General features: G+C 36.7%; 1 protein-coding gene across 1 annotated transcript in view; it reads right to left on the bottom strand.

The window, feature by feature from the left end:
• Positions 1 to 13,770, bottom strand: part of LOC150080552 (vacuole membrane protein 1-like) — a 246,568-nt gene that overhangs the window by 148,309 nt on the left and 84,489 nt on the right. Inside the window, exon 4 of the mRNA XM_090381983.1 lies at positions 8,459 to 8,549. Within this exon, the coding sequence (XP_090238109.1) occupies positions 8,459 to 8,549 (91 nt within the window). The remainder of the gene's footprint in view (positions 1 to 8,458; positions 8,550 to 13,770) is intronic.

Genomic DNA, 13,770 nt, shown 5'->3' with positions numbered 1-13,770 from the left:
ACTTCAATTCATAAAAGAGAATAATACTGAGTATGAAAAAAATAAAATAAAATAATAATAAAAAAATAACACCCAAGACACACACCTAACATTTCCTTGGTGTGCAGGCAACGTTTCATGTCTCTAGATTTCCCTAAGGCTCTCCCACTGATAACAGAGTGATTTTACGAATAATTAATTCTATTAAATTTAAATCATACACTGGTTTTTTAACTTAATTGTAGAAAGCAAATTTGTTACTTTGAAATTAGTCCAAATCACATTAAAAGCAGTGAGTTAACTGATTTGAGCTGCTAAAACTCTTAAAAGATAGGGGAGATTTTAAGTCTTTAAATTTCTTCCCAAGATTAATTTAGCTTTATGTAAAAAATTACATGATTAAAGAAAGGAACAAATTCCTAAAGATATCCTTAATATCCTAGATGAAATTTTTACAAGGTCAAAATACTTGCAGTACAAAGGAACATTTTGAAAGGGGAAAACTGTGCAGAAAGTGAGATCAATTCTGAAAGTGATAATAATATCCAAGAAATACAGTATAATAGTTCAGAAGCCTTAACGAGAAGTTACAGCAATCAGTTGCTGAAAGTTTAAAAACCAATCAGGTATTAATGACAATTTTCAGTTGTTATCAAAGGAAATTAATATTTGTGAAGAAACTGGGAAAATAATGGGTGTACTCAGGTGACACACAAGTCAAGTGGACCTAATTTCAGAAAATTCTGGTTGGTAAGTGAGAGCCAAATTGTATGCCTGCACCTTCACAATGGCAGGGCTGTTAGTAACCCTGTGTATAACCCCCATGCACAAGTCCTGAAATATGGCACCAACACAACACAGAGGAATGCTGCCCCTCTGAGTTATTATGCAATACTAATTGATAGATGATTCTCATCAACTGGTGCAATTCCACCACTTTGCTTCCTGGAGGCGTTAAGTGGTGAAACCCATGTTTGCCCTGATAGCAAAGCTTCAGCAATCGCCCCCATCTCTTCCGTCTTGCAGTATGATTAATGTTGTTTGAGGTAATGATGGACATCCTAGAGAGAGAGATTCAATCTTCCTCACATTTTGAGGGTACAGCTCAAAACAGTGTTTGCAGGTGGGTCGCTAGATAGTTCACTGGACCGAAACTACTGGTACCTCTCTAGGAAACTTTGGACCAGCTAGTGCATAATTTTACTGCCTCTACTCTGCAAGATATCCTTGCAGAGTGACTGGAGAGTTGTTGTTGTTATTATTATTTGGTTTTTAGGAGCATTAGCAACTAAGGCCATATTGCTCCGGGGATATGCAGTGGTCATTCCCTGACCTTTCCGTATCGTCCGTATTTGGTGGTCATGGGCTCGAACCTCAGTCTAATCAAGAAGAGTGTGCTATGCACTGCTGCTCCTGCCCACCTGGCTACGGAGGCGCCTGTGACTGGAGGGAGTCCGAGTAGTGTGTGTGCAGGGGACTAGGCCACATTATGTCAAAGAGCTGGATACATTCTTATCAAAACACCATATCAAAAATTTCATTACTTCATAAAGCAAGTCCCCTGCAGTGCCTCTGTAGCCAGGTGGGCAGGAGCAGCAGTGCGTAGCACACGCTTTTTGATTAGACCGGGGTTAGAGCCCGTGACCACCAAATACGGAGGATGCGGAACGGTCAGGGAATGACCACCGATATACCCCCTGGAGCAATATGGCCTTAGTTGCTAATGCTCCTAAAAACCAAATAACAAACAACACACAAACAAGTCCCCTGCACCTTTTCTTACTACTGAATACATCACAAATTGTTATAATAGAACAAACTTATCTGAGAAACAATGTAAACATCCCAAACAATTCTTCGTTCATTTCACACATGTATATGGGCTTAGTTAAAATCTCAATGATGTTGATTTCCACTTACAATCCACAAAACCTCATGTGCTCTTTCTGATAGAATCCCAATTATCAGTTGATTCAAACACTGCCCATCCCAGTTGTCCACATTTTATGCTATATGATTCTTTCACTTCAGAGTTGGTATTTGTGCATATGTCCATTCTGATATTCTGTCAGATGCAGTAATTTGGCATCTCATCTTTTTGAACTCCTCTGGCTTAAAATCTCTCTACCACATTCTGTCATATTCATCTGTTGCCTCTATCATTCTTCCAACTCCACTAATCACTTGAACTCTGACTTCCTCTCTTTGAAACTTGACTTTCTCCAGTCAAACTTTTCTAACAGCGAGGTCATTTTCCTTGGTGATTTTAATGTTCACAACTACAGCTGATCGAGATGACTTTTGCAATTACTAATGACCTCGCACAGATTGTTCATTTACCTACCAGAATTCCTGACAATCATAACCACGCAGTCAATGCACTTCGCCTTTTTCTCACAAACAACCCTTCCAAGTACACAGTCGAGGTGAGTGGTCCGCTAGGCACCTCAGATCACAACTCTGTGATGGTCTCTTCTCCAACAGAGCCTTGTTCTCATGTGCATTCTCAACCTCATATTGTTTGGCATTATAAGAATGCAAAATACGATGATATGTGAAAATTCTTTTCTTCTCTTTCAGTGGATTACTGTTTAAAATCTTGTGATGTCAACGTTTGCTCAGATAGTGGCAGTGAAATTATTCTTGTAGAGATGAAATCCTTTATTCCACAGTCCAGCTTAAAATTTCATCCTTTATCTAAACCTTGGTTTTCTAAAAATATGCTAAGGCTGTTCAAGATAAGAATGTTGCATATGGCAATTGGCTTGTATCCGAATCTCCAGGTTCATTTTCAGTCTACACCAAAACTCACAATAAATGTAAAGCAGTAATTAATCAGCAACTAGATTTCGAATAGGCTAAGAGTAGATAACTTGCCTCTTGTACAAATAGTAGTCGAGCACACTGGCATTCTGGTCTCTTGACAAAGTTATTGTCCGCAACTTTTGCCCACCTCTGTCAAAACCAGATGGTTCTATTGCCACTTCAACCAAAGATAAAGCTGACCTTCCAACTCGAGTATTGATGATCGTGGTAAACCTCCTCCTCCTACCATTCCCAGTGCACTCCATTCAATACCTTCTGTGGTCTTCTGTCAAAAGGATGTCAGAAGGATTTTAAATAAGCTTGATGCTAAGAAAGCTCCAGTTCCTAATGGTATTTCTCCACTCATTCTCAAAGCCTGTTCTCCTGAGCTTACTCCTCTTTTGTGTCACCTTTTTTCACTTTCTTATTCCAAAGGCCTTTTCCCTTCTGCTTGGAAATTTGCTCATATCCAGCCAGTTCCTAAAAAGAGTGACATATCCCTCCCATCCAGTTATCATCCAGTTGCACTTACTGCTACTCTTTCTAAACTAATGGAGAAATAAATTAACTGCTAACTGTTAAACTATCTAGAAACCAGCCATTTGATCAATGATCGTCAGTATGGATTCCGTCAGTGTCAATTCACTGGTAATATTCTGGCTTATGTTATCCATCTATGGACAAATTCAATTGAAAAGTATGGTAAAAATTAAGCAGTTGCTCTTGACATTTTAAAGGCTTTTGATCATGTTAGGCATAAAGGTCTTCTAAATAAATTTCCATGTCATGGTTTGCCAACTGTGTTTTTTAATTGGGTACCCAGTTTTCTCTCTGACTGCTCACTGTAAGTAATGGTAGATGGCTTTTGTCGTCTAACTTCTCACTAATGATGGTGTTCCCCAAGATTCGGTTCTCTTTTCCACTCTTTTCCTCTTGTATATCAATGACCTTTTTCCATTGACCATAAATCCTATCCATAGTTTTGCTGACAAAAAACCTTGCTCAGCATAGACTGCTTCAACTTCTCGAATATCCACTACTAATTCCTTAAATGCTGATCTCCAGGTAATTCTCCAGTGGGGCAAAGATAACTTAGTTGATTATTATTATTATTAATAATAATTTCAATTCTTCTAAAACTCAGTCCTGTCTTATATCTCGCAAAAAGGATTCTGCTCCTATGCTTATCTTAAATGACACTGATTTCTAAGCATGATTATATATCTCTATTGGGTATTATCCTGACTTCTAATCTCTCTTGGCATAAGCACATTACAAATATTGCTGCTTCTTTCATTCCCAGCATTAGTTTTCTTCCAAACAGCTGTTCAATTCACAAATCTGTCCTACCATGGAATACTCTTTCGACATCTGGGTCAGTGCCCCCCAAAACCTCTCAGGCTTCTAGATTCCATTCAAAAGAGGGCAGTTAGGTTAATTAACGACTCATCTCTAAAAAAGCCTCTCTACTCTGTCTCATAGACATGCAGCATAAACAGAAAAATACTTCCGTGGGCTCTGTTCTTCTGAATTGGCTTCTATAATTCCCCCTCTTTCTTCCAAACCAGTATGAGCAAGTGCCTGAACCAGTCAGCATCCTTTTACTCTCCAACTTCAAACTCAGAACCAAATTTTTTTTCTTCCTCATTTATTCATTCAACTTACGTTTTCTGGAAGAACCTTCCTTCCTAGTATATTTCCTGAAAATTACAATCTACAGAAATTCAAGTCTAATATCAACAAGTATCTTCTTAACCTTCAACCCATGCAAGTTACTAAATACTATAATTTCTAATATCTCGCGTGCTTGGGGTTCTTATAAAAAATAAATAAAAACCATTAAATTGCAATTAAAAAGTACTTTAGAAACAAAAACCGATATCCATGCAAAATGAAAATTTTTTATTGGATTTCTTTTGCGTCAGAAAGAAGATACTACATATTGGACAAATTGGCAGATTTTACTTGTTTTTTTTAAAAAGTAATTTTATATAAAAAAGCTCATGCCAAGAATTATAATAACATATTATTTAATACTTCTTGTTTTCTATTTGTTTGGTCTTTATTATTAATTTTTTTGTCTAAAATATTTTTTCACTATTTACAGTTGACGACTAGGTGCCAAATGTTTTATTTTTAAATTTTTCATATAAAAAGTAACAAAAGAAAAGCCCATTTTTTTCACGTAACTCTAAAGCATATTTTATTTTTTCCTGAATTCAAGGTTAATTAAAATCTACTTTCTCAAGAAATAAAAAAAAAAAAAGAAAGAAACCAGTACCTCTAGGTATGGCATGATGAATAAATAAATTCTGTTTTTGTGCTAGGTAGGCTGCATGAGGCAGGAGTTGACAAAATAGAGAGAGAACAAGAACCAGGGTCAACTCGAATGTCCTTGCCATGGTTCTATTCTACAAGGCCGCTAAATACTGCTACTATTGTACCCTTGTATTTAACCACATGGCTATGTCAGCTTTTTAAATTTATTTATTCTCTATATGGTCAAGGCCAGAAGAGTTTACAAATTTGTTGTGACTGCATACATATTGAATTATTTAGATAGTATGAACCAGAGCTGTAATGCTTAATACATTCTACGTTGATACCAATATTTGTAAAATATTGATATCAACTCCTCTTATTATTTTACAAGTATTTAATTATTAAAAGTAGCCAGATTTTCAGAAGAGTACAGGCTTCAATTTGTAACTCCCCTTACTTGTGACTGCACATGCTAACCACAAGAACACAGCTACTCATAACTTTGAATATTTATTTTCTCCCTGATCAAATACAAATGGTTACAAGCTGTTAATAGCAACTTTTATCCATTTGTATTTCATCAGGGGAAAAATTCTAGGAATATACTTATTGTGTCTTTATATATTTGATAAAGGGACAATAATTCATACTGTACCTTTATCAAGTCTGCCAATCCTTGGCAAGATACAGATTTTAAAACAAAACTCTCATTTCAGCATCACACCTGCTAAAATGGTTTGTAAAAACAAGTCACCAGGCCCAATTTTTTAGTTTCCAATGGCACCTCATCTGCACTGCTTACCAAGGAATTAATCTGAATTGCTACACCAAGGCTCAACAAATCCAGCTGCCAGATTTAGTCTGGGAGTAAGGGAGCCCAGCTTTTATTGCATTAAGAGAAACTCACTGGCTAAGAGAAAACTGCCTGCAATCCAATCTAAACCCCTTCCCTCATCATTTGAATTTCTGGTCCCTAGTTCTGGAATTATTTATAACAATTAAAATTTTACCTTCATTCATTTTGCTATCCCCTCTCAGAGTCTTATGACCTCAATCAGGTCTCCCTCTAAGGTGCCTGGTTGTCAGGCTCTGTAGCCCACAATACCAGGACTCTTTTTTCATATGGATGCCCTTTACCAATGTCACTATGCAGGTTTTCCATCTTTGGACCGTTTAAAGAAGCACGATGTCTTTTTCTTTAGGTGTAGTCTCCACAGTTGAACACAATATTCCAAGAATGTTTGATAAATCATTGATAGAACATCATGAACCTTCCTTGCCTCCTGCCTACACTGCTCATAGAACTTCATGTCTGACTACATTGTAATTTCAAAATCCCCTTTTTCTTCTAGTTTTTAATTCAATCCCACAAAACATAAGTTATTTTGGGGTTCATTTTGCTGAATTAAACAGAGCTGCCACTTTTCTGACTATCCCATCTATCTGTATCATCCTGAAGAAGTGCTTTTGGCACTGATCATTACCTATTCTACAAAGTTTGACATTATCTGCAAATTTTGACATTACTCCTGTATCTTTGTCAATGTCATTTAAGAAAACTGAAAACAATAGCTGTATCAGTAAGTATCCTCGGGGAACCCCACTTCTTACAATGGTTCAATCTGAAGAGCAGTCATTAATCACAACTCTATCTCCTATCTTGTAGCCATCCTGTGATGTACATAAGAATTTTTCCTGTGATTCCAATATGTTCCAACTCATAAATAATAACCTCTTATGAGGTGCTTTCCTAAATCCATTTATTTCCTACTTTCAAGCTCACAAGTGACTATCTAAATAGCCATCAAGTCCTAGTGTTAAAAATGCAGATTAGTCACTATTCAGAAGGACTTCAACCACCACAGATAACATACCAGTCTCCAGTGTAAATTCCATACCATAAGAAGATAGTGCATAGACTGAACCACAGTCCAGCATCTCAAAAAAGCTCAAATTTTTAACTGAACTTCAAAAGTAGAAAATGCATTGGAATGGATTCTCACCATCTTTCAGACAGTGAGAAAGCAAATATAAAATGCATTGCATAGCAACTTCTCATACATTATAAAAATGAAAGGAAAAATTCACCTTTTAAAGAGATTTGTTGCCATTGATTAATCCTGGATTTCTGATTGAGAGTGTGAGTTCAAGAACAATGCTGTCAAGTAGAACAGTCCTCATTTCATCTAAAATAATAGCTATCAACAATAATCAGTTAGTTAGTTATTTGGTTTTTAGGAGCATTAGCAACTAAGGCCATATTGCTCTGGGATATGCGGTGGTCATTCCCTGAACTTTCCGCATCCTCAGTATTTGGTGGTGATGGGCTCGAACCCCGGTCCAATCAAGAAGTGTGTGCTACGCACTGCTGCTCCTTCCCACCTGGCTAAACAATAATCAAAAGTGAAGCAAATGGTAATTATGGTCTATGATAGTCATGGAATAATCACAATCAACCATGAGCCATAAGATGCATTTATGAAGATACTATATGTGCAATCACAAATATTTTTTTCAAAATAACTCACAGTAGATGATTAAAAAATAATAAAATTTAAAAAATAATAATAAAAAAGTGACTTGAAATTTGCTTGTGGTGTAATCATCTTACACAAAAATGCAAGAACACAGGTTGCTGTATGAAGGAACTGTTAGAAATGTATGGGCGGGAGGTTATTCACTCTACAGTGTAGACACAAATCCAATATACTATGACCTCTTCACAAAATTGAAGGAACCTCTCCATGAAGTAGAGGTAGAGGTCTTAAGGTGACCTAATAAAAACTGCTCGTTGACAGACATTCAAAGCCTTCCAAGAAGATTGAAGAATTGTAATGATTTTCAATTTTTTTAAATAAAATGGTTTATAATTCAAATTGTATTTTAATCACACTATTTTGCATCATATACAATTTAATAAATAAAATTGCATGTGATTCAAGTGTATTACTTTTTTGGGATCAACCTTATATGATTTCTGACAGACGTAGAATAGATGTGCGGAAATTTGCCTTTAGCCAGCGGGTGGTTAATTGCTGGAACAAACTTCCATCTGTTGTTGTGGAAGTTGATATAAAAGTTAAAAAGTTAATAAAAATATTTTTGCCAGCTATTTAAATTGTTGAAATCATTAATATTAAGAGACAAAATGCTGCATAAATTGCAAACTAAACCTAAGCAAAAAAAAATAAATAAATAATGAAAAATGCCTTTCAATTATGTTTTAAAAGCTTTATTTCACAAATGGTTTTAAATACTGAACTGTTTTTCAGGAATTAAATTACTGCCAGCAGAAGATTGATAATACGAAAGGATCATAAGCATTCTACAAATAAAAAATGTGTTAACTGCAAAGCAAAAAATGATCTGTTACAGTCATTTTTAATAATTTTTAAACTAACAAAGAAAATACCTTTTGATGAGGTCCCTCTAGATAATATAATACAACTCCAATTGCAACAATGAGAAGGTTTAGAATCACAAGACGTTTATAAAGCCACAGTCTACATAAAGAAAACACGAACATCTGATTAAATAATTAATATAATATAATTATCATATTAATATAATATATAAATATTGAAATAAATATTTTATTTAAATGAAGTCAATCACAGAAACAGGTGTACTACTAGTTAAGAGTAAAATTACTACCTTACACATGTACTGTATTAAAAAAATGCTAAAGTTACACTGCATGTCATTGAGATTGTTCCCTCCACAATGCAGAAAGAATGGATGGATTTATTTGAAAATTTGTATGCATTACTGTAACATATATGGACAAACAATTAGCTTGTCAAGCTGATTAGCATAGCAGAACATTCAATAACATTTGTTACAACCCTGACAGAAATCTGAAGGTGCCATAAAAGTTTGTGTAAACATCAGCAGGCAAAAAAAAAATTTGTGAGGAAATGAATATCTGAGAGAGTGCAATGCCTTACATAGAGCTGTATTAAGTAGAGCTAAAAGAGTTCAAAATAAGTTGAATCATTTGGTTGTCGGAAGTTGGATGGTCGACATGGTAAATTGCCATTCATGTGAGTTGTAATGCTCAAACAGCTGGATGCTGTTTGCAAAACCAGTCAGAGGAAAACACTCACACGCATTGCCAGGGCTCCGATGGCAACAGAAGAACACAAGACAGTGTTAGGTGGGTCGAAAAACTGCTAACTTGGGGGGAGATTCACAGACTAATGGATTAACAGTAGCCACAGGCAGAGGTGAAAGTGATTCTTGCGCTGCATCTATTGGAATGAGTAGCAGTCTGGAAAGCAAGGTGCTGAGGATTTCTAAGACTAATGGGAGTCATCATGGAACAAGTAAATATATGGGCTGTGTTAGGATAACTAAGAGTAAGAACAAGTGCATGTATAAGACAGACGTAGAATAGATGTGCGGAAATTTGCCTTAGCCAGCGGGTGGTTAATTGCTGGAACAAACTTCCATCTGTCGTTGTGGAAGTTGATAGGTTAAATAAATTTAAGGAGGAACTGGATAAACTTTTAGAGGGAATCGGTTGCGTGAATTTTTTTTTTTTTTTTTTTGGCTGATGCTGCATAAGCTCATACACTGCTTTCTTGCATCACATGCCACTACTACTACTACTACTACTACTACTATACTTACGTGTACACCAATGCTAGGCGTTTAGTAAATAAATTTGATGAATCTGAAGTGCAGGTCAAGACATCAAAGGCAGATGTTGAGAACTCAGAGACATCGTGTCATACAGATATAATGCAGATATAACAGGAATGCAGAATTGGAATTTGGGGAGTACAGAAAGGAAGGAGGGTTTATGCTGTTAGTTAAACACATAAAATCTATGGAAGTCCATCCAGTTGATATGGGTGGACAGTGTAATGTTGAGTCAGTTTGGTGCGACATAAGCATTGGGAAAGCAAAACTGAGAGTAAGAGTGTGTTATAGGCCTAATGACTCTGAGGAATACAATGAACAACTGTACAGAGATATAGACTGGGCCAGTAAATCAGATTGTCTTATAATGGGGGATTTTCATTTCCCAGATATTGACTGGAAGTTGTGAGTTGGTCACTCACACACTAGCAAGGCTTTTGTGGATTTACTGGATGACTGTTTTCTATAGCAGAATGTTCGAGAAGTAGCTAGAGGGGAGTAATACTGTTGTTCTGATTACCAACAGTGATTCTTCATGAATTAAGAATCTGCAGATAAAGGAGCCACTAGGTGGCAGTGATCACAGTGTGCTGATGTGGGATTTACTCAGAGTTAACTACCATCAGGGGTAAAGGGAAGGGTTTTTGCTTTTGTAAAGGTGACTACAGCAGTCTCAGAGTTTTTAAATTCTATACAATGGGACCAACTGATGATGCTAAAACCAATAGCAAATTTTAAATGGGAAGCATTCAAGGAAGAAATCTTGGTAGGCTATTGCCTTGTTTTCTGTATTTATCAACTAGGTGTTTTCTCCCAACTAAGAAATACTGTTCAAGGTTTAGGCCTAAATGGATGTCAGATGAACTAATCAGACTAGTTTTTTTTTTTTTTTTTTGTTATTTGTTGGGGCATCGGCTTCTGTGGCCATAATGCACCTCCCAAGGTTTTTGGACTACTCTGATCCATGCCCAAGGCGGGATTTGAACACGTGACCTTTGGGTTGCTAAGCAGGCACTTTACCCACTCAACTACCCCGGTCGGCAATCAGACTAGTGGTAGAGAAGAAAAATGCATGCAATACATATAAATTATCAGGTGACACAGAAGACTATGGTAGATATAAGTTAGTTTGTAAAGATTTCTCATAATCTGCCTAGGCAAGCTAACGGATATTATTAGAAATATTTGGCAAAGGATGCAAAGAAAAACAGCAAAGCCTTCTTTACTTATGTAAACTCTAAAAAGAAGGAGATGAATCAGATTGGTCTACTTGATATTGATGGTTCGATTGTTGATTATCCTGCTGAGATAGCTGACAAACTGAATGAGTATTTTGCATCTGCATTCACACATGAGCAAGTCTGTAGGGAAGTGGAGGCCAGAAGCTTAAACACTAGCAGGGAGTTAAATGATTTTGTAATAACTGAGAGCAAAATGAAGGAGAAATTGTTGAAGTTGAACATAAGAAAGGCATGTGGGATGGATAGGATCTATCCAGTTATATTAAAGGAGCAAACCCTTAACTATAATTATAAAAGCTTCCATGGACTCGGGGAGGTCCCCATGACCTGTACTGTAATTACTTGTGTCACCCTTTGTGAATTTCCAATTCACAAAGGGTGACACAAGTAATTACAGACCTGTTAGTTTAACTTGTTACAGGGAAAATAATTGAATCACTGATTAAAGAAGCACTGCAGGATCATCTAGACAAGATTGCAGTTATAGTAGATATGATTGGTTAGGTATGAAAAGAGTTCACTGACGTTTGATTTTTCTCCCATAATGAACTCAAGGCTTTATGGCTCATTTGAATGCTGATTGGCGGGCAATTTGATATCGTGGACATTCTATGATGATGTGCTTCACTGTTAGTGCGCTCAGACACTGTGGCATTGTGGAGGATCGTCTTTCATTAGGAGGTAAGAGTGTGTTAAATGTGTGTGGCCGATGAGAAGCCGGGCAAGGATAACCTCTTCGTGTCTGTTTGACCGAAAACTTGATTTCCAGGATTTCTGTTTGCTGTTTGATTTCATACAATTTATTATTTGTTTAAGATTTCCAGGTCTGCGCCCATATGTTTAGAGACTTTTCAATTGACGTTTTTAAAGTCATTGAGCGGAATTTTATGCAAGTGAGAATTTTCGTTTGATGGATGTTTTTCAGCATCATCCGCACGTTCATTGCAGAATATTCCAGAATGTCCAGGAATCCAAGTGAATCAGACTCTATTTTTTTTTTCCCTAAGATGTGATAAGATGGAAAGAATTTTTCTTACATATGGATGAGATGGATGATCTTCTATCTGTAAAGCATATATTGCACTTAATGAGTCTGTGAAAATGATACTTTTTACGAGAGAAGTTTTGGTAATTTGATCTAGGGCGAGACTTATTGCAAACAATTCAGCACTAAAGATACTGCACTCTATTGGAAGAGACTGTGAAATTACGCTGTTTGGCAACACGACTGCAGTACTGTGTACATCCGTCTTGGATCCATCAGGGTACAGATGAGAATAGTCAGAGAATTGCGTTACATAAGAGGAATGTAGCTGTTTTGTATGTTGACTTGGGATATTGTTGTTTCCATTTTATGAGGTCCATGTCACAGTCAACTGAACTGATTTCCCACAGTGGAAGGGATGTGGGGGTATCTTGGCAGATTTTATCCATACTTAAGTTCGATTTTGAGAGTATTTCTTTTAGTCGGATGGCTGCAGGTTTGCATGTGTTAGGTTTGTTTGCATATAAGGTTTCCCATTTCGGTTTATACAGATATTGCCACATTGGATGTCCAGGAAGACTTTGAACTTTCACAGCATAGTTCAGAAGGAGGACTTGTCTACAAAGATTGAGTGTGAGTTCATGGATCTCTGTGTATAGACTGTACACAAGTGAGGTACGAAAGGCTCTGGAAACAACACATAATGCACTGTGATGAATTGGATCTAACCAGTTTCAACACTTTTCCTAGCTGAGGAGTAAATGGGAGAACCATAATCTAAGCTAGATCTTATCACTGCACGATAAATGTGCAAAAGTGAATAACGATCAGCTCCCCATGTCGTGGCTGATACAGCTCGTAAAATGTTTAATTTCTTTAAGCACATTGTATGTATATATTTTATGTGTTCTAGAAAATTTAATTTTTGATCCATGATTAGTCCTAGTAGTCGGATACTTTGAGTGGGATTTGTTGATTGCTTATTCTTATTTCTGGATCAGGATGCATCTTTCATTTTCTGCAGAAATGTATTGCCACTGTCTTTTGTACTGGGATTCGATATCCATTAGATGGACCAGGTCTCTATTTTGTTAATAGCACATTGAAACTGCCTCTCGATTGTCCGCATATTCTGTGAGTGACATGATATCGTGAGGTTGTCAGCATATAGGTAGATTTCTACTGTTGCTGGAATAACTTCTGTTATAGGGTTGATTTTGATAGCGAAAAGGGTTGCACCGAGGACTGAGACTTGGGGGGACCCCTGTTCTTGATTGTATATTAGAGACAGAATATGATGGTAGCGGACTTGAAAAGTTCTTTCAGACATGAAATTCTGAAGGAACTTCAGTAGATGGCCTCGAAGTCCTAATTTGTGCAATTCACGAAGGATACCATATCTCCAGGTAGTATCAAATGCCTTTTCAATAACAAGGCATATCATTACAAGGTGTTCGTTTCGGAGAAGGGCATTGCATATATTTGATTCGGCTTTTGTTATTATGTCTATTGTTGATCTGTTTTTCCGAAAACTATATTGGCTAGGACTAAGGAGGTTATGGAAGTCAAGAAACCATGTTAACCGATTATTCACCATTTTTTCTAAAGTTTTACCTAGACAGCTAGTGAGGGCAATGGGATGATAATTATATGGGTTGGAATGGTCCTTCCCAGGTTTTGGAAAGGCCAGTACAAATGAATGTCGCCAAGAGTCTGGATATGTATCCTCAAGGTATATGTAAGAGCATGCATAAAGAATTTTTACTGAGATCTTTAATCATTTGATAGTGGATTCCATCCGGACCTGCTGCACTTTGCTTAGATTTCGCTAGGGCTTTATGCAATTCATTTATA

The sequence above is a fragment of the Mastigoproctus giganteus genome, chromosome 9, assembly GCF_048544385.1.
Source record: "Mastigoproctus giganteus isolate SK-2022 chromosome 9, ASM4854438v1, whole genome shotgun sequence".
In the NCBI taxonomy this organism is placed as follows: Eukaryota; Metazoa; Arthropoda; class Arachnida; order Uropygi; family Thelyphonidae; genus Mastigoproctus; species Mastigoproctus giganteus.
Note: the sequence above shows the minus strand (reverse complement) of the source record. Positions and strands in the feature narration are given on the sequence as shown.